Genomic DNA, 22,698 nt, shown 5'->3' with positions numbered 1-22,698 from the left:
GTTTGTACAAAAGGGCTCATATTTTCTAAAAGAACTATATATCTATCTAGAATAAAATGGTCAAAACATGTGCAAGAATTTTGTGATATTCCTGGACTATAACCATGTTAAATTAACACATTTACTTTAACAGTTTAATATTATTCAAAATAAGTGGACCCCTCTTTTAGAAAAAGTTGTTTTAAATATGATGTAACTCTCCTCTTTTTGAGTACCAAATTTTAAGTTTTCAAAGGTTTTGTATAGAAGAACTATAAAAATCCTTGGTATTTCTATTTTCTTTTCTACATCAGTAAAATGACCCCTTGTCTGAGGGAGGGTTGTTCTCAACCTGACAATATCAAACACAGGTCAAAGTACGGCCTTTTACACAGGGCTTTGATACAGACCAAACAGCAAGCTATAAAGGATCCCAAAATTATTAGCGTACACAATTCGAACAGGAAAACCAACGATCTAATTTATATATATATCCAAACGGGAAAATACCAATGAACAACATCAACAAACGATAACTGCTGAACGACAGGCCCCTGAATCAATCAGGACAGGTGCATAAACATGCAGCGGCTATAGATAGTTTTGTTTTGCCAGCATACAATATAATTGCAGTTGAATGCAAATCCTTCAGAAGTTCTTTGAACTTTATTCTAACAACGAACTTGTTTTGATAGGGAATATAAGTAAGGGGGAAAGAAACCAATGTTGATATCTAATTATAATATTTACAAAAAAAAAACGGTGCGGGAAATAGACATGATTACATTTCCGGATGCGGGAAGCGGGAATATAAAAAAAATAAAAAAATTCTGTTTTGAAAAAAATAGGTGCGGGCGGGTCCGTCGAACGAGGAATCAAATTGGTGTGGCCTAAAAATAAAATTGGAAAATCGTATAAAAAATAGTTGCAAAGTCAGCTAAAATAGGCTTTTTTACAAAAAGAATAGCAATACGTGAACCTCAGATCGCTGACTGGTCAACAAAAGATTGTTGCTGAATTTTTGTTTCCATTTGAATTGAGTGATTGGCGGAGAAAATGATGAAGTTAAACCACCTGACTGTTTTAAAATTTGTAATAATGTGAAAATTCTTGTACAAGACAGTTGAAAGTAATGGTGGATAGTTGTGAAAAGAAAAAAGTGTATATGTACAGCTACTATTTGAATATACATTTTAAAGATCGACTATTTCATTTGTCTCTTGGGATTATACATAACTTTTTTGCATACACCTATTGCAAATCCCAGTTTGTACAAACCAATAAAAATATAAATTTAGGACACTCAGTTTGCTTTATAATCTTGATGCATATTTTTTATATATCATATCTTTATATTGAGTGTCCTTCATATTATCAACTCGATATATATTGTATAGATACATTTTCCATGTGAAGTGAAACCCTGTGGCATGCAATGTTTCAGATTTTTACGTTCTATATATTTCTTAAGACTAACACACTATGTTCATTTGGACCTCTTATATAGACTTACTTTGGTCACATAAAACATCTCAAATTTTAAAGATTTCTGAATTTCTTCAATAAATCCAAATATTCTACAGGGAAACTTTGGTTTGAAGAATATCTTGTTTTCAGACGTTTTATGTATAAATACACAGTCATACTATCACAAGAATCTATTTAAATTAGCCATGTAGATATGAAAAATACCAGAATTAATATATTGTACACCAGCCGCGAGTCAAGTCTACAAAGAATCATCAGTGACGCTCGAATGCAAATAGTTTAAAAAAAAAAACTAAATGCTGTACGAATTTAAGTTACCTTTTCCTTAGATAGAAAAAAAAAGAGAAAAATCACATTCGCGGGTGAAATTAATACTTAAGCCTGAAAACAGTATTTTAGCGCAAAATGGTAAATAGAAAGCATGTGCACTTATATGCATTTACGTCATTAAATATACTAATATAATAGTTGAATTCAGATGTCAAACTGCCTATCTCAAGTATTTTGACTCCGGATTCATTGACATTTTATCCGGAAATTTTGTGAATGCAAACCGATAGTGTGCGTATGGACAGGGTGTATAATGTGAATGAATCAAGACATCTGTAGTATAGCTGGTCAACACACAATGAATACAGTTTTCAAAATCGTATCATAGTACACATATTTAGATGCTATAAGGTTTAACTAATAAAAGAAAGGAAAAAAAAGAATTGAAATTGTATAAAAAACATACATTCCTGCTTGTGAACTTTTTCTCCGAAAATAGCTTGAATATGATATAAATAAATACAAATGTCAAATATTTACAGATGGACATTTTATTTATCAAATGAATCTCAGATTCTTTTTAAAGATTATGAACATATTGCTATACATAAAATAATTGGCATTATGATAGCATTTAATATTGTTATGATTTATGTTGTAAAACATTAATTGCTGTTTTGTGAGGTGCAAATACTTAAAATTCCCTTTTGAATTAGAATTACGCCGTATTCTTTTCATTCACGACGTTTAAAATTTAGATATTTAGCTAATTTTGGGTACGCATTCCTGCTTATTGGTGCTCATGCGTTACAAATAATTTTCATAAATGTAAAGACTGATCAAACATGTGAAACATAATGCACGTATACAATTACAATGTTGATCATTATTCTATAATTATTAGGAATAAATTCAGACTCAGTTTAACCTTAACAATGAATATTCTCTTAGTCTGGTAGTATTTATTAATGAAATAACAGATTTTTTTTACAGACAAATCCTTTTGTTTGATTATCTTTCTGCCCTCCGACCACCTTTGCATCATACAACATACAAAAACAAAGAAAGCGTGCGACTACAAAATTATTTATATATTTTAAAAATCGAATTTGTATCACAATTTAATGTATAAAATCAAAAATAAGTTCGTATCAATATATATCGTTTTGAATGTCGCACACTGTACATTCACACCATTTCCGATCGCACATTACACTGTAACAGTATTCCCCTTTACACTATACACCATGGTACAATACACCTTCCACAATTAATAATTATGGTAATTTAATCTCGGTATTTATCAGCTTTTCAAGAATATATATCCCAAATTTTAAGGAGATCAATTTACATCATGTATATTAAAGGGTACTCCTATACAATTTTAATAAATTTATAAATAAACTCATCATAGATACCAGTACTAATTTTTTTTTTAATACGCCAGACGCGCGTTTCGTCTACAAAAGACTCATCAGAGACGCTCGAATAAATACACAAGTATTTTTGCGGCGACATGTCAGTGTTGACATCATTCAGATTCGATAATTCCCCTTCACGGTGTTCACGAACCGGGAAAGAATAAACGACGTTTTTGACAGAAATGGACACATAAAAGATATAAAACAATTTATGTTTATCATGTTTATACTTGCATGGATGAATGAATCTTCCAAAAATCACGGTGAATACGAATGATATGAGGGAAAATTAGGTACAATTTAACGTTAGCTGTTATATAATTTTTGAGAGCTTACGTAACATCATGTTTATTTCTAACCTCACATATGCGACAACTGTAAATATAATGAACTTGTTTATTACTTAACTTCAATTCTCATAAGGTTTTTACGACTTTAAGATGTCGAACGGCACTAACATCTTTCTAAAAGTTAGTGTGAAGCTCTTTCATTCAAATTATGTGAGAGAAATGAGAAATGTTAATCTTCGCAGACCAGAAATCTAGGAAATGTCTTTTTAACATTTGTAAATAGGTCACTGATTTTAGTATGGATCAGAAAACTATCACATCTTTCTATCAAAAACCTATCCTTTAAGCTATACATTGTTGAAAATTCAGCATTCAGTATTAGATATATTTAATCAATAAAGTCCATTGTTCAAGGATCAAAACCAGCAAACAATATAATACTAGATAAATAAATATTTATTTTCTATTGCTTTAGAAAACAAAAATAAAAAAAAGATGTGTTTATCTAATAAAAAGGCTAAGTATGCTAAACAAAGCCTTTACTTCGTAAGTTTATTGTGAGTATCAATTGATTATTAAATACTGTACATATACTTTTTAGTGGTGTACCTATTTTCACGAATTTCGCGGTAGGTATATTTCCGGGAAAATGAATACACGCGAATACAAATGCAGCTTAGATAAATGTAAATAATCTTCTCGGTAATTTACAACGTTCACCTGGTTTTCCTTAACACGACCTCATTTGAACTGTGAAACTGTTAAAACAACACCAGTGATCCATACAAAAAATCAATAAAGGACAAAAGGTAACAAACAATAACCAAAGCCGATTTGACAGTTTTATTGTGTAACTAAAATTTGTGTTTATTTTGTGAGCAATACCACTGACTGACCTTTTTTTCATAAGTTTATCTTTTGTTTAACAAATTAATACTAAATTAATGAAACTTTAAATATTTAATAAACATATTTACAAATACAAAACTTTTTTTGAAAACAAGTACGTACTGACTGGTAATTAGCTTTCAAATGTCATAGTTTATTTATTCACACAAACAAAATTGTATACAGTGGCGATCACTTCTAACCTCTCATTAGAACTGTCAGAATAATCTGTCACAGAACAGTTATAAACTTTCCTAGAACAGTTCTACCTAGAACAGTTCTACCCTAGAACTGTTCTAAGAAGAACTGTCAGAATCAGTTCTAAGTAGAACTGACTAAATCAGTTCTAGGTAAAACTTTCATGAACAGTTCTAGTATAGAACTGTCTAAAATTGTCAGGATCAGTTCTAGGGTAGAACTGTCCAAATCAGTTCTTACAGTAGAACTGTCAACAGAACTGACTAAATCAGTCGGGACTGTAGAACAGTTCTAAGTGATGTCACTGCAGTAAGGGCATTTGACAATTTAGACAGACTTACCCATAACACTTATAAATGATATCTGGGAGTCTGGGACGTCAGAAAAATATACTCGATCTGAACATGAATGAAACATTTGCCCCTGGACTTTAGGCTACAAACAAAATCAATCATTCTTCTTTGCCATCTTCAAAAAACCCAAACGACAAATAAGAGGTACAACATATAACAATTTTGTAACTGAGAACATTATAGACCAACAACTCCGTAACAACAAACTTGCGGTCATACATGTAGTTCCTAATAGTAAGACTGACCAGTTCCAAACCCTCCATCTTTGTGCGCACTGCAGTAGATTGGAACCATCTAGAAGACTCTGTAGTGTGCGTCACTACAACCAAGGAGTTTAAATCAATACTCCCCAGCAAGCGCGACTAATTTATGCACAGACCAACCCGTCACACAAAAGTCGAAAGGCACTGACTTTAGTGACGGTTAATTATTAATAATATTATGGATACAGAGAGAAAATATGGGCACTCTAAATTGATGTGGACAAACTTTTGTAGTCATGGTAGTAATTGTGTTCCAAAGTTGGTGTCATCTTCATCATATAATCCGTCCTGACATAGCTATATATATATATATATAGAAATATTATTGGTTTACAATGAGGCCATAAATATTTACATGATAAAGTGTAAATATGTTCAGTTTTGGTTGATGCGGTCAAATAATTTTGTTAAAATGACTCAGTCTGATATATCGAAACTACTGAAATTTGTTTACGATTCACTATTTTGAATAAAAAGAGGACATGTTTGTACTCTAAATTGATGTTGAAATATTTTTGTAGTCAATGTGTTCCAATATCATGAATATTGCTGTCATTTGAATAATACAATCCATCGTGATATGTAACTATACAATGTTAGTAAATTACTATGCGGCTAGATATATATATATATTAAGATTTACATAATAAAGTGCAAATATGGTCAGTTTTGGTTGATACTGTCACATATGGTCAGTTTTGGTTGATGCTGTCAAATATGGTCAGTTTTGGTTAAAGTGGACAAATAATTTGTTTATATGAGTCAGTCTGTGATATCAATACAACTGAAATTAGTTTATGATTCAAAATTTTGAATAAAAAGAGGAGATGCTGGCACTATAAACTGATGCGAGCATACTTTTGTAGTCATTGTTTTCCAATATTGCTATCATTTGAATTATACAATCCATCCTGATATCAAATATAAGTTATTTACTTTGCGGCTATTTATATTTACATAATATGGTAATTTTTGGTTGATACAGACAAACATTTTTTTTGTACCAGTCAGCATGGTCAGTCTGAGGTATGAAAACTACTGATATTTGTTTACGATGCAATATTTAGAATAAAAAGAGGACATGCTGGCACTATAAATTGATGCAAACAAAATTTTGTAGTCATTGTGTTCCAATATTGCTATCATTTGAAATATTCAATCCATCCCTACCATTGCCTACATAAAAATATTACGGGTTTACTATGCGACTATAAGATTTACATAAAAAAAAGAGCACATACATGTATGGTAAGTTTTGATTGATGCAGTCAAATATGGTCAGTTTTGGTTGATGCTGTCAAATATGGTCAATTTTGATTGATGCAGACAATTAATTTTGTTACATGAGTCAGTCTGAGGTATGAAACTGCTGATATGTGTTTCGGATGCAATATTTTGAATAAAAAGAGGAAATGCTGGCACTCTCAAATGATGCGAAAAAAATTATGGTCATTGATTTCCAATATTGCGGTTATTTGTGTACTACAGTCCCTAAAATTGTAACTGAATTACTGTGCAGCTATATAGATTTACATAAAAAAGCAAATATGGTCAGTTTGGGTTGATGTGGTGAAAAGATTGAATTACACAAGTCAGTCTGAGGTATGAAAACTACAGATATTTGTTTACGATTCAATATTTTGAATAAAAAAAGGAAATGCTGGTAATCTCAATTGATGCCAGAGAAAAAAATTGTGGTCATTCATTTCCAATATTGCGGTAATTTGTATACTACAGTCTCTCTTGACGTGAAATTATAACTGAATTACTGTGCAGCTATATAGATTTACATTAAAAAAAAATATGGTCAGTTTGGGTTGATGCGGTCAAAAGATTTTATTAGAAGAGTCAGTCTGAGGTATGAAAACTACTGATATTTCTTAACGATTCAATATTTGAATAAAATGAGGACATGCTGGCACTATAAATTGATGCGGAAAAAAAATTGTGGTCATTGTTTTCCAATATTGCTGTATCTTTATATTACAGTCCGTCTTGATCGAAAATTATAACTGAATTACTGTGCAGCTATATAGATTTGCAGAAAAAAGAGCAAATAATGTCAGTTTAGGTTGATGCAGTAAAAAGATGTTTGTTAAACGGGTCCGTTAAAGGTAGGAAAACTACTCGTAAACAGATATAATATTTGTTTACGATTCAATATTTTGAATAAAAAGAGGACATGCTGCTATATTAAGCTGATGCAAACAAAATTTTGAAGTCATTGTTTTCCAATACTTGTATAATTTCTATCATTTGTACAATCCATCCTTGCCTAAAAATATAACTGTATACTGCCGTGTACAGCTACATGTTCATAGATTTACATGATGAAGATCAAATATGGTCAGTTTAAGTTTAATTCAAAAGCATATTCATTTATAATAGTGGATTAGGAAACAAGTTATTACATTTGGTTAATGAGGTCAAATAATTTGTTATACGAGTCACCCCGACTCCCGGAATGACAAAAGTAAAATAATTAAAATGATAAAATAACGGCCTAATTTACGTACAAAAAAATGAACGAAAAAACATAATTTATGTAACGCGTCAACAAATTAAAATCACTGAATTACAGGCTCCTGACATGGAACAGTCACACACATCTCTTGTTTAAAAATATAAAATAAGACCGGCAAAATAGCAAAACTCTATATAAATCGCTATTTTGCCGAAGCCTTAATATATCAAATACAAATAGTTCTTAAATCAATTCTAGCCGTAAAATTTATAAATCAATTCTAGCCGTAGAATTTATAAATCAATTCTAGCCGTAGAATTTATAAATCAATTATAACCGTATAACTGTTTGGTAGAACTGTCTAAAATTGTTCTAGGGTAGAACTGTCAGGATCAGTTTAGGTAGAACTGTCCAAAGCAGTTCTAGGTAGAACTGACCAAATCAGTTCTAGGTTAGAACTGTTCTAGCTGGAACTGTCTAAAAGGTGACAGGCTAACAGTTCTACATACTGTTCTAGAACAGTTCTCCTGGCAGATTCTGACTGATTTAATGAGAGGTTAAAAGTGATCTCCACTGTACACGTGTGTCGGATCAAAAATTATGAAGTCACTTGGTATCTAATTTTTCTTGAGTTAGAATAGCAGTCAGAAATTCCTCTTTCTGTTTTTCGAAATAATTTGGAAATTTACGCGCTGCTTTAGTTAATTTCCGTTGAACATATCCCATGCGGCGTAGAAAGGATTGGACACAAGAATTACAAAGTTCAATGGAACCTCCAAATTTACTTAATAACTACCAATCTTTAGCCACTATTGTCCGTCTTGCAGTAGCAAACAAAAAAGGACGGTCCACTATCCCACCAGCAAGTCGTAAGTTCCTTATATATTCTTGGACTTCGGCATCGTATTTTCCAAGAAGGGTATGCTGTCCTCTTTTTCCCCTTTGAAGCAAAGGTTCGGAATCGGAATCAGATGAATGACACATCTTTTGTAGCAAATATCCTTTTTTCATCGTTCTTATGGTGGATTCATTGATGTGCTTAGTCATGTTGACAGCGAAATGTGTATACATTAACACCATTTATAAGTAAACAATGCAGCTTTATCTATCACTCGAAACTCAATTATTAATAAGATGAATAGCGACGAACCTGTAGGCTAAAATACTTTTAAACAACTTACCTCAAAATATAAGCAAACTCCTTCTATATTAGGATGTTTTTGATGGACTTTGACACTGACTTCTATCATAAAAAAAGTGCTCATCTGTTTGTGACAAGCCCAAACTTGAAGTTGACAAAACATTCTAGCCAGTCTTGTGTCGCAAAGTCGCATATAATGACATCATATTTATATATCGATGTAATCATCGAAAATCAATACCTAAGTTTTTTAAGTGGGACGAAAGATACCAGTGTAGCAGTTTAACTCTTAGATTGAAAATAAACTGACATTGGCATGGCTAAAAAAAAAAGACAAACGGACAAATAATAGTACAGGAGACACAACATAGAACACTAAAGACAAATCAACACGAACCCCACCAAAAACTTGGGGTGGTCTCAGGTGCTCCGGAAGTGTAAGCCGATCCTGCTTCACATGTGACACCCGTCGTGTTGCTTATGTGACCAAAAATTCGGTAAATAGTCCAATTCGGTAGTCACATTCGTGAAAAGGGAAGGTTTTTGAAATTACGACATAAGGAACATATACGATATCAATTTATAATTAAATGCGGTTCCTTCAACCAACATATTAAGTAATAAATCTCAAGACTTTACACCGTTGTTTAAATTTCATTTATATGAAAGTATGTTGCCTATAATTAAGATGATAACTAACAGTGTTTCGGGATTTTTTACGTATGCTGTTAAAGCATGGGTCCCTTTTCCTTGATTTAACAAGATATTCTTTGATATTTATGGTAAATTTATATGCTATGATAGACACATGTGTGAAGATTTCACATTGTTTGTCTTTTTGCAGATTGCTCCAATGTTTTCTCATAACTGTACTAAGGTTTTTACCATTGTATTATATTTAGTAATGAGAGTGAGTGGAACATTCTTTGTTCTATTGGTCTTCAATAAAGTTGTTTTTCTGTTTGTGGTATTTTTAATGTTTCTTATCACATTCTCTGTTTTATTTTTACAGTATCCCCTTTCAACTAACTTATCTTTTAAGTCAGTAAAATGTCTATTTAATTCAGTGATGTCACTTTTATTTCTAATATTACGTATATGTTCACACACTGTTATACTTTTGGGTTTTTTGGATGTGCACATGTGATAGGTAAATATTGTAACATTTTAGTTTTTTTAATATGAGATTCAACATCAATGATGTTATTATTATGGAATCTTTCACCTTTGTACGTTTTTGGTATCTAAATAGGTTATAATAGATCTTGACACCTCAAATGTGAATTTAAGCAGAGGATCAATTTTGTTCGCTATGTATAAGCTGTAATCAATTCTGAAATGAATGCACGTTTGAGTTTAATTTTGTCTATTGAAATTCAATATATTATCGTGTTTAACATACTTTTAATTTCGCATTTGACGTTAGCTACTTTAAGTAGAGTATACCAGAACAATTCCTGAAAACCACTATAGAAACTTTACAAATTGTTTTTCATAAATAGATAATGAGTACACCATATCCGAGCAAGGTTCGCTTGATTAGCAAGACTAATAAAATGGAACCTCCCTGAGAAGCTTCTTACGTAGCAAACAGCCAATGAAATAACAGCTTTAGAAATGGAATGTTCACATATGTGTTACTTTGTATATTTGTTTTAACCATACTAGTTGTAAACGATCTTTTTTTAAATGGATTTCGTTAGTATTTAATAAGTGCTCAAATATATTTACCTCCTGATCTTCATTTATTTTTATTAATTCTTCTCCATCGTTAACCCCATCTTGGCCTATCATAGCTATCAATTCCCCATAATCAAGTTGCTCTTTCTCTTCTCTATCCAAGTCAGCCCATGGGGTTTGCTTACAAATTAAAGAAACACATAATTCAACAATCATCAATATGAATAAAATATTTAAACACACATAAAAGATGTAACAGTGCGACGTAATCTAAGAAATATTTTGATTTATTTACATTTTTTTCTAATTCTATACGACCTCAAACATTATCAAAGACAACTGCATGTCCAATTTTAAAATGGTGACACTCTTGGAGTTATCAGTTACAAATACCATGGATATTAAAAAAAATCCTACCTGTAATTAAAAATATACGAGTGTAAATGAATATATTTGATGTGTCTTACATGGAAATCTGTATCAAAATGCTAATGTGTAACTTGTGAACAAAAAGTACATTATTCATTTAGTGATATAGCTACACGTTGAATTTCAAACTTTTCGTCATGCATAGACTTTCCAAATTTTACATTTTACCATCTTATGACAGAACAAAAATAGAATACAGCTACTTTTGATTTAATGTCACATAAAAGTAATCTGGAGTAACCTTTACGAGTTTCTACAATTTAATAACTTCATCGAAACCTTTAAACAAAATATACTTGTAATTTCTGGTCTCTTACCTAGTAAACTTGTACAAATAAAATAAAATTACGACATGTCGTTCCGTAAACCACTATAGAAACTTTATAAATTGTTTTCATAAATAGATAATGAGTACACCATATCCGAGCAAGGTTCGCTTGATTAGCACGACTAATAAAATGGAACCTCCCTGAGAAGCTTCTTACGTAGCAAACAGCCAATGAAATAAAAGCTTTAGAAATGGAATGCTCCTCTCCGACGTATCCGATGTATCAATAAAGTCAACTGTTTACCTCAACCAATCAAATTGTGTACATTGCAAGTGTAGTAAAATTTGAATATTCCCAGAACATATTTGACGTATATATTCAAATCTCTTAAATATTAGCAGCTGTTTAAAAAAATCAATATGAACTGCTCTGAATAGGAATTCCACATTTTGACCCTTGTTTTGATTTGTGACATAAAACAATTCACAAATTTATCACGTGAAACATAAAACAAGAATGATAGAATATCATTCAATGGATACCTAAAATAGAGTATTCCAGAGAGGTTTCTGTAAACAGCCATACATTTGGTGGTAGAAATCAGAAAGGTGGCACCGACTGCCAAAGATGGGCCCGCTCCAGTCATGCTTTCGTGATTCCATATATAACCAACAATATGTTACCCCTGAAAAGCCTCTGTACTTATAAATCAGTTAAAGATCAAAGTCCGCTTAATTAGAACGACAGATAAAATGGAACCTGCCTGTGAAGTTTCTATATGTATCGAACAGTCAGTGAACTAACATCATCGCAAATCGAATGTTCTTCCAACGTATCCGACGAATCTAAAAGGTTTACTATTGACCTTAACCAATCAAATCAAGTGTGTTATTAGCACATGGAGTGAAATTGAATACTTCCCAAATATGTTGACGTACATGTATCATAAATGTTTGAAATCTATGTAGAACATGTAGAAGGGGGAGCTTTTAAAATAACATGAATTACTTGGATATGAATAATTATATATGCTTAAGACGTTCAACAAATTAGCAAAATGTTATTTTTATAATCAAACACGCCTACCCTGTTATGATGACTCATTACAAAGCGATTTTGCTTGACCCATATTGTTTGCTTTCATTTGCTATGAAATTTGAATGTCAAATATATAAAAATCTAGTTTTAAAATATAATAATAATGGAATTTGAAGCGAGATGATATTTTTTTAGTTTCTGTATTAAACATTTAAAGGACAAAAAAATCGACCTGAACACGCTTTGAATTCAACAGGCGTGCTTGACTTTACACTTGATTCCCGAAGTTATATTTTGTTCTGATTAATAACTTTGAAAATCATTCTTCGGTACCCATTTTAACTGTACCGCACGTATATGCATACTTTGATACGTATACGTATCTAAATTACTCAGTTCTGCAACACCTCTACTAAGATCGAGAGGATAATCCAATTTAATTCAACTTTTTTTCGTGATCGCACAAATTTTGAATGATCATACACATCATATGTCATTATAAGTATATTTTCACATCAAAAAAGGATATTTGAAAATGATAAAAGGATTCATACACATCATATAAGTATATTTGCACATCATATATAAGTATATTTGCATATCATTTAGAATGTTTACACATCATATAAGGATATTTACTCACATCATTAAGATACAATTTAACATTATATAAAGGTAAATGCACATCATTTAGTTAAAATGGTCTTAATAAGAGACTTAATGCATTTCTTAAAAATGTGCCCATGCAACAATTATAATTGCGATGAATATATTAAAGAAGCAGCTGAAATACTGAATGCAGATACAACCTTACTATACCGTTGTAACAGTCACGAAACGAACGGTTCGGCAAACTAAGGGAAATATCTTTCATTGATACCAACAAACATACAAAGAACAAACAAAAATATGTATGTTAAATTAAAATAGATTACAGTAAATAAACAAGTAATAATGTGTTCACATATGTGTTACTTTGTATATTTGTTTTAACCATACTAGTTGTAAACGATCTTTTTTTAAATGGATTTCGTTAGTACTTAATAAGTGCTCAAATATATTTACCTCCTGATCTTCATTTATTTTTATTAATTCTTCTTCATCGTTAACCCCATCTTGGCCTACCATAGCTATCAATTCCCCATAATCAAGTTGCTCTTTCTCTTCTCTATCCAAGTCAGCCCATGGGGTTTGCTTACAAATTAAAGGAACACATAATCCAACAATCATCAATATGAATAAAATATTTAAACACACATAAAAGGTATAACAGTGCGACGTAATCTAATAAATATTTTCATTTATTTACATTTTTTTCTAATTTTATACGACCTCAAACATTATCAAAGACAAATGCATTACCAATTTTAAAATGGTGACACTCTTGGAGTTATCAGTTATAAATACCATGGATATTAAAAAAAATCCTACGTGTAATTCAAAATATACGAGTGTAAATGAATATATTTGATGTGTCTCACATGGAAATCTGTATCAAAATGCTAATGTGTAACTTGTGAACAGAAAGTACATTGTTCATTTAGTGATTATAGCTACACGTTGAATTTCAAACTTTTCGTCATGCATAGACTTTCCAAATTTTACATTTTACCATCTTATGACAGAACAAAAATAGAATACAGCTACTTATGATTTAATTTCACATAAAAGCAATCTGGAGTAACCTTTACGAGTTTCTACAATTCAATAACTTCATCGAAACCTTTAAATAAAATATACTTGTAATTTCTGGTATCTCACATAGTAAACTTATACAAATAAAATAGAATTACGACATGTCGTTCCATCATTGTATGTGAAGTGTCATCCGTTTCGTAATGGTTGTATTATGCTCTGGAATTTTCATTTTTATTGTATATGATAAAATCCTTTGCGAACAGCACATGCTATATCAGGTTCTGTGAGAAATATCACGGAAATACCGTTATTGAACACAAGTAAAGTAAAAACGTCCGAATCTAATTAGCTTTAACAAAAAAAAAGTATTGATTTCAAATTTTGAAGTCTTATCTCAAATTATGAAAAAGCATTTATGATCAAAATATTCCATTTAATTCAATAGGAAACTGAAACCATGCAATTGACTTTTTGGCAGAGAGAAATCACAGGGAATGTCAGTCCAACAAAAGTGGCCCTGCATGAACGTACATTTTTTCTGTTTAGTTATAAGGAAGTATCTTGATTTGTATTGATTCCATAAAAGAATGCATGTGTAAACAACATAACAAAAGTATGGGATAGTTGTCGAACAACGGCAAGTCTTATGTATGGCTCTGAATTATCTTCCCTAAATTAAAACATTGACCAAATACAAAAACTTATTTAACAAAACACATTATTCCATATAAATTATTATCCAACAGCACATAAATGTTACATTTTCAACATTAAACTACCCTGGTGCTTCTTTTTTTTTTCTACAGATGTTTTGAAGAGTTCAAATGCTTTAATAAGATTAAGGTTGTGTATTGTATCTAACAAAATCCCAAATACTTTAGTTTCAAGTGAAAATTGATGTAATGAAAAGTGATGTTTATAATCGTTGAACTCTTTTGTAACACCATTGTATCATTCTTGCGGTTTAGAATTAAGAAAATGCAAAGAAGGCTAGTCTTCTCCTTTCAATAAATACAATGATAAACATGATACCTGTATATTTTGTTCCGTTTGTAGTGGAGTCTTTTCAGGTGGATCTTCATCCCTATAATGTCAAATATTGAAACGTTTAATCCTATAATAAACATTATTTGATATTAAAAAGAAGTGATATTCACCGCGCTATCCATCACATGATTTAAGTGTATAACTATGGTAGAATGTTTGAAGCGCAATTGGTTTTGATAAATAGCTGCATCATTTTTGTCTTTCTTTGAATATTCTTAATTTATCTTACAATACATGTCTTTTAGTGAAGTTAAAATGAGGTTCAATTGTCTTTTGTAAAACTGATATTCACTATGGCTGTTGTTTGCATATATAGAAAATGTGTTTACATTTGTATTTCAAACGCTTTGAACATAACAGATAATCATTGCTGCATTTGATATTCTATTGAGGAAAATGAAAAGATATTAGTAAGACTGATCAACGCTAGGGTGTAGAGTGATTCCAAAGGAATACAACGAAATTACTTTTTAATAACATAAATGATTGCTTTCTTTAATATCTATTTAAATGTATTTTTTAACACTTTAGAACATTTGTATTTTATAATTCCATAAAGTGGTACTATTCTAGTAGGTTCCCTATATGGTTTGAATTTTGAACAAAACAACATTTTTAAAAGTATGAAAATGAAATTCAAAATGCTAAAAAGCTAAATATTTGAATAGTGTTACAAGTGTTTGGTGTTCAATTGATTTTGGTAAACAGTTGTCATGAATTACATTTTCCTTCTTTATGAAAACGAAATAAAACTAATATTGCTGTTTGTTTCAATAAATTCATTTTTTTTTTGAATAGTCAGTTTTTTACCTTCCCCTTGCAGCACCAATTTACTGAAGTGTAACATGGTTTTGGAAAATTATAACATCAAATACAACTGTAAAGATCTCTCTCTGTCTCTCTCTCTCTCTCTCTCTCTCTCTCTCTCTCTCTCTCTCTCTTATATAAGTAATAACATGTACCGTTCATACATTGCACGATGTTTGCCCAAATATAGGAGTAAAACATATTGTATCAATAATTTCCATAGAGGCCCACAGTTTTTGAAGTGAAAAAACGCTTTTCTATTTTCTTTGCCATATACTGTTCTATATTATAAGAGTAATTCCTCTATTTTTAATTCAAATGCATAAAAAAAAAACTTTTTCAGTTTGCAATATTGATATGCAGCTTATACTCCCATTTTTGAAAATATTACTACCGAAGGATGTGCATGTTTCACAAAAAGACTATTGTGTAAAGTCAACAATGTGACGGAGGTTTTGCACACCAGCAATTCACCATCTATTATCAATGATTATATGATGGGAAATCTACAACTTGTGCAAAATTTCAAATTTATATACTTCAACCTAACAAATTGTGCTATTCTCCGTGTCCTCAAACTAGACATAAGGACACCTGAATGGTTTGAAATCTATTTTTGTTTTCTCCTGATACCAAATTATATCTTAAAAACAAATTGTGTTCTTTTAATGTTTTATGTAATATTTTGCAGAAACGAAAACATAACAGAAAAATGCTAAAAGAAAGACTTCGTACATGCATCATTTTTTTTAGGCAGTTCATAAAACACTGGTAACGAACTGTACAAATCATAATGAGTACAACATTACAATTTGTACACAACATATATATCAAAAACTTCTGTGCACGATTTTTATCATTTTTTACGCATCCAAATGGTATAATCGTAATGTGTTTCCTCTCGGTTTGATATGGTTTGAAAAAAGGGCAAATAGGTAATTGTCGTGTTTAAAGCTCATAATTTACCGATTGTCACCTTTAAATCAATAAATAACAAAGAAACATGGATATTGAGCACGCATATAACATGTACAATAAGATAATAGTTTTTTACGATGACAGATTCATGCGTAATGTGATCACTAGGTTTTTACGAGAAAGGTGACGCTGAGTTCACAGCATACGGAAAACATATTCGCGAATTGTTTACTGGAAAAAAACTATTAAATTAAAGTAAATTTCTTCTAAATTTATAAAAAAAATGTAGTATTTTCTTGAGGACAAATTATATGTAAATAAGTTGAAATATAAAAACTAGCCATTTAGTAAAAAAAAAACATCATTTTTTTCCATTTGACGTTAAAACATAAAACGATTACTACGAACAAAGTGCGAATCGGACACACGATTTATTTGTTTAACAGGTACCGGTACCATGTGGTAACGTCTGCCTTCATTCTGCTTCCCATGTTCATCGTCGTTCATCAGCGAAGTGTTGCATTACATTAATATTCAAGCAATATTATCAGACTTACAATACATCAACTTGTAAATCAACCTCGAAACCTAAATTATTTGATTGATTGATTGTTTGTTGTTAAACGGACAGTTGAAAATATGAAATGCATGTTCGGACGAAAAATCAAAATTTATCAATACTATTGTAATACTCTAGTTTATGGAGCAGGTTCAAGATTTGTACTTTGTACACATGGTGAGGTTTGGGTTGTTTATAGGCCTTCGAATTGCGGCATGATATATCATTCATTCGAAGCATTATTTCTGTTTTCATGTTAATGGTAGCTGAAAATGATGTTAGGAAGAATACGAGCAGCACCAGAGGTCAATTTTGATAACCAATGACGAATGAGGATATATCTTTGAAAAAAGAAATGCATAAACGTAACAAAAACAAGACTTACAACGAGCATTATCAATCAATTCAATTAGTGTTAAAGGAGACAACCGAAAACATGTGAAAAATAGTTGTGATATAAGTATTGACAGTGTTAAAATTAATTTGAAAGTGATTTTTTTCTCAAGAAACCGTTTTGATGAGTGACATTGTATTTCTCAGTTTTTCTTTAGTTATATTTTTGCTCTCATGAGAAAAAATGGCGGAATTGATAGTTTTATTTTTTAAAGATTTGACTGTCTTTACCTGTATGAAACAATTATGATACCTTCAGCTGTCCAAGAAAGAGGAGAGTTATTCTTTAGAATTTTGGACAGTTAAAAGTAACATTATGGTTTATTACAGGTACCTGATAATTCAATCACTGAAATAAAAAAGGATACAACAATAGAATGACGTCACTACAATGTTTTAATTATCCATACTAAAGAGAATGCATATAGTGTCAGAAATGTGGTGTCCTTGGACATTGATGAGTTCATTAACGGATTTCCAAACGAATGCTTTCTCTTCTAATTTACAAAAACTGCAACTTCTCTATTGTTCCAATAAGATCCCTAACTAAGGTCTGTCATTTATTCTCTAATTAACAATCTTTCTATTAATTGAAGTCACATTAATTTTGCAATGTTTGCCATTTACACAGTTTTCTAAAGACTGGATCTCTAACTCAAGTCTTTTGAGTATCTCTTTTTTTTCTTAAATAAACAACATCAACACAATGATTCTCTCTCACGTTTACACTGTTAAGAAATCGCACATCCAGATGAATGTACAATTTGATGTGTTGCAGCTTGATTGGCCTAAATACTACAATATTTCAATAACATAAAAAAATATTTTTTTGTAATCAATTTGGACATGTTGGAGGATAATTATGTACTAGTTATTTACAAAAACTGTCAAACAAAAAATTAAATTTTTGCCAAAATTGAGTAGTTGAGATGCAATCTCAAACTTAAATGACACTTTATAAGTATAATTTAAGAAAAAAAGAATTTACAATAATGAAGAATACAAAACTATGAATACGTGTATTTGTTTTTATTACAGTAAAACAAAATATCTAGTCCATATTGTCTACTCTGTTAGGATCGGTGATACAATTTGGTGCAGTCTGATACAGGTGAAATACACATTTTCTAGTCACGTTTGACAAAAGATCAAAAGTTACTGATAAACACATTTTATCAACCATGAGTGACTGTTCAATATATCAAATGATAAACTTTATGATTAAACAATAGTTCAATAAATTGTTTCCTTAGATCATGATACACAAAATATTCCTATTCGACATGCCCTCGTTTTTGGATGCTATCTTGCTCCTTCGTCTTAATTTGCAATGATTTGAATAATGTTATGAGTAGACATAACTTAATTATGAAAAAAATAATTGATAACCAAAAACAATCGAATACCTTACATATATTCAAGGAATTACTAGTATGCATGTACATGTACAAAAACTGAATAATCAAAGGGAATAGAAAAGGCAAAAGCAATGATAATGAAGGAACGAAGGTCCACAGCACATAGAGAGAGTACTACAGAATTTATTCTGTTTGTTAGTACTCATAACCCAAACAATCCTGACATATTCAAAGTCATAAAAGCAAATTTGCCGGTTTTACAAAAAAAAAAAAAAAATAAATAAAAAAGCTTTTCCCAACAGAAAAATTCCTGAAAAGTAAAAGACAGCCTTTAAAAAGATTTAAACAAGGTCTAAATTTTAAGACCCAACTCGAATAAAATACAACGTTTTAAATTGTAATGACCCTAGATGTGGTCTTTGTGAATATATGAAAACCAGGCCGCAAATAACATTACTCAACGGCCAAACAATTTTTTCAAATACAGACATTTATTGCAAAACGGTAAACCTAATTTACTGTATTGTATGCAGCACTTGCAAGGAATTTTACATCGGACAGATTGGTAATTCAATATGTCAAATAGTCCGTATTTACAGACAAAATATACGAGATCCAACCATACGAATGCAAGATGTAAGCGAACATTTCGAAACGTGCAGTAGGGGAAAATTTACCGTATTTCCATTCTATAAAATGAACGAATATAGTAAATATAAAAGACTGGCAAAGGAAGCACTCTTTATAAAGATCTTTCAATTAAAATTAAACAGATCTACGTAAACACATTTGATTTATCTCCCCTTACCATTATTGTAACGTAACGAGCGTTACCAATAGTAGTGTTGTCAAGGAAATTGTTAACACGTCTCCTGAAGATTGCCAGAAGGCATGCAAGAGCTAGTGGCAACATTTAAACGAACTGGTATTATTTGATGTGAAATGTAGTCTGCGAATTTTTGAATTATAATATATACATATACAAACTTGTGACACTTGAAGAAGGCCATTTGTTGAGCCGAAATATTTGTCTACACGATTTAATAACAACATTTTCGTATTATAACATCTTATATCAGTACAGTTGTGCAAATCCTTAGACTGAGTTGTATATATATATCGTCAAAATGATTTTCTCCGGAGGAAGAAAGAAGAATTATTCATAAACATTCTCAACCCGGGATTAAATGATAAATGATATTCTAATTTTAACGTAACATTTTAAAGTCTTAAAATGACATTAGTAGTCTTCCTTGTATTTGTTAACGTCATACTACTGTTAACGTCAATCAATTGTTTTATTTATATACAAGTCACATTACCTGAAGATCTGCGGAAGCAGTGAAAGTACTAGTAAAAAAGTGATGCATTGAAACCGTTATTATCTTTTAATAATTTTCTTATATATATATATATATATATATATATATATATATATATATATATATATATATAAACAAGTCTAAATTGAAAAGTAAGTTAAAAGTTAAAACCTGATTCCGTTGGAAAAAAAACGCAAATCTGGTGTACCAAAAAAAAAATTATGTTTGTGGCAGAACATCTTGGCCACAAGTTTATTGTGTTCTGTTTAGTATTTAATTTATATTAAAATCCATTACATCTTGCAATCAATTTTATTTAGCAATCGCCAATGGCAGTCCGCAGGGTTAAAGAACAACAGGTGTTCGACCTGTTAATCAAATGCGTTTTGTTTAAATATACAAAATATAACCGATCAAGCGAAACCTTATTTTAAGATATGTATGGCTAGTATGCCCAACAGTAAAGTAACTTGCAACCAGGACCGCTCAACATCGATTGATAAAATAATGCCTTTGTTACTTGATTTGTATATTACAGGTTAGATACATTTGTAAATGAAGAACGCCTAATACTGGTTGTTATACAAATTTATCCGTAAACTGTCTTTTATAAATCGAAACGATGGGGGTAACACTAATTACGCGATTTGAATGCGCAATTGAAAAAATATATCAATTTGTGTAAGGCGTATATATGTTATATAAAATCTTGGAGTTCTGGACCGTTTGAAAATATAGCAACAATCTTAAAAAAAAAATTGTTCATCAGATAAAATCGATTAACAATTGCAATAATAATTAAACATATATTGCATCAATTAATCATGATAAATGAAAGCAATAATGGTTTACAGACAGTAAATATATCAAGGCAACAGTAGTATACCGCTTTTTGAAATTCATAAATCGATTGAGAAAAAAAACAAATCCGGGTTACAAACTAAAATTGAGGGAACACATCAAATATAAGTAGGGAACTTTGACACAACAGAAACACATTACTTAAATGTAAAACACACAGAAACGAATAATAATATAACAATGGCCATTTTCCTGACTTGGTACAGGATATTTAAAAAAAAATGTTGGGTTGACCCTGGTTTTGTGGCTTGCTAAACTTCCCGCAATTTATGGCAATTTAAATAATAACATTTAAATGACAACATTACATGACAGGACTATACCTTATACCTGTATACCTTTAACGTCGGGTCGTTACATAAGACAAAGGCTTCTACTGACCCCTCATCTTGGATTGTTGTATATGATTTCTCATCTCATATGTTATATTAATATATAATATATCAAACTTATCAAAAAATACTTATAATACAAACAAATGAGAGAACTCATAGGACAGAGAAACACACGCCTGATAGCTATCAAAAGATATCAGGTTTATAATTTAATACACCAGACGCGCGTTTCGCTATAACAAAGCTATGAAACAAATATATTATATAAATTTAGTTGACCCTGACTTAATCTAATAATTGAACTAAATAAGTAATTAACTAGTTACTATAATGGTTCAGATAAAATTCAGAGTTTACATATTACCACTGATTCTTTTTCTGCATCAATTAAGAGTGCCAGCATGTCCTCAATTTATTTAAATAACTGAATCGTCACCAAAAATTGTTAGTATCATATCTGAGACTGGCTTGTATAACAAAAAGATTTCACAAATCAATCAAACTTAACCATATTTGCACTTATATAATGAAAGATAATAACAATCTAAACCAAGGAGCAAACAAAGACTCACAAAACCAAAGAACATTTACATCAACAGTTATAAATAATAAATAAGAAACAACACGAACTCCACTAAAAACCGGGAGTGAAATCAGGTGCTCTGGAAGGGTAAGCATTTCCTGCACCGTATACGGCACCCGTCGTGTTTTTTCTTTGCAATGTTCGGTAATAATTGAAGGTTATTATGACTGAGAAATAATATCATTTATGATTTCTGACACTCTTTTGTCATAATGGCCAATCAGCTCATGATGGCGACCGTAAAATGTATTGAGTGATGACCTTAATTTGATTTATAGCCCTGTGAAAGCAACTTTTGAGAAAGCAGTATTCCTCGTTCAACAAAACTAAGTACTTTGAGATAGCTCTACCGAAACGTATCAATTGAGACACATATACTACATATGCTGGTGCCGGTGCGATGTTGCTACACAGAAATGGAATGTTGACTATAAGAAAATTAAGATCATCGCGTTTGTCATAAATTTTGGTATTTTAACTACCATCAGTAGTCATTTCGAGAAAAAGGTCTAAATATGAAGCAGATTTATCTGTGTCGGTAGTATTTTTTATTTCAAGTTCACTTGGATATATTAAATGTAAGTGATCACTGAATCTATTGTTATTAAGAGACAGTACATCATCAATATACCGAAAGGTGAAATTAAAAGACTTGGTTAATTTCTTTTCTCCTTTCTGTACAAGCCCTTGGATAAATTCTACTTCA

General features: G+C 30.9%; 1 protein-coding gene across 2 annotated transcripts in view; it reads right to left on the bottom strand.

The window, feature by feature from the left end:
* Nucleotides 1–22,698, bottom strand: part of LOC143071121 (uncharacterized) — a 72,222-nt gene that overhangs the window by 4,231 nt on the left and 45,293 nt on the right. The window contains exons 3-5 of one of the 2 annotated variants that reach the window (XM_076245236.1): nt 14,842–14,893; nt 13,237–13,365; nt 10,487–10,615 (exon numbers count right to left, since the gene is read on the bottom strand). In XM_076245236.1, coding sequence (XP_076101351.1) covers nt 10,487–10,615; nt 13,237–13,365; nt 14,842–14,893 — 310 coding nt within the window. The remainder of the gene's footprint in view (nt 1–10,486; nt 10,616–13,236; nt 13,366–14,841; nt 14,894–22,698) is intronic. The other variant, XM_076245246.1, reaches the window with a different exon arrangement.

Source organism: Mytilus galloprovincialis, chromosome 1 (genome assembly GCF_965363235.1).
Source record: "Mytilus galloprovincialis chromosome 1, xbMytGall1.hap1.1, whole genome shotgun sequence".
NCBI classification, from domain to species: domain Eukaryota; kingdom Metazoa; phylum Mollusca; class Bivalvia; order Mytilida; family Mytilidae; genus Mytilus; species Mytilus galloprovincialis.
Note: the sequence above shows the minus strand (reverse complement) of the source record. Positions and strands in the feature narration are given on the sequence as shown.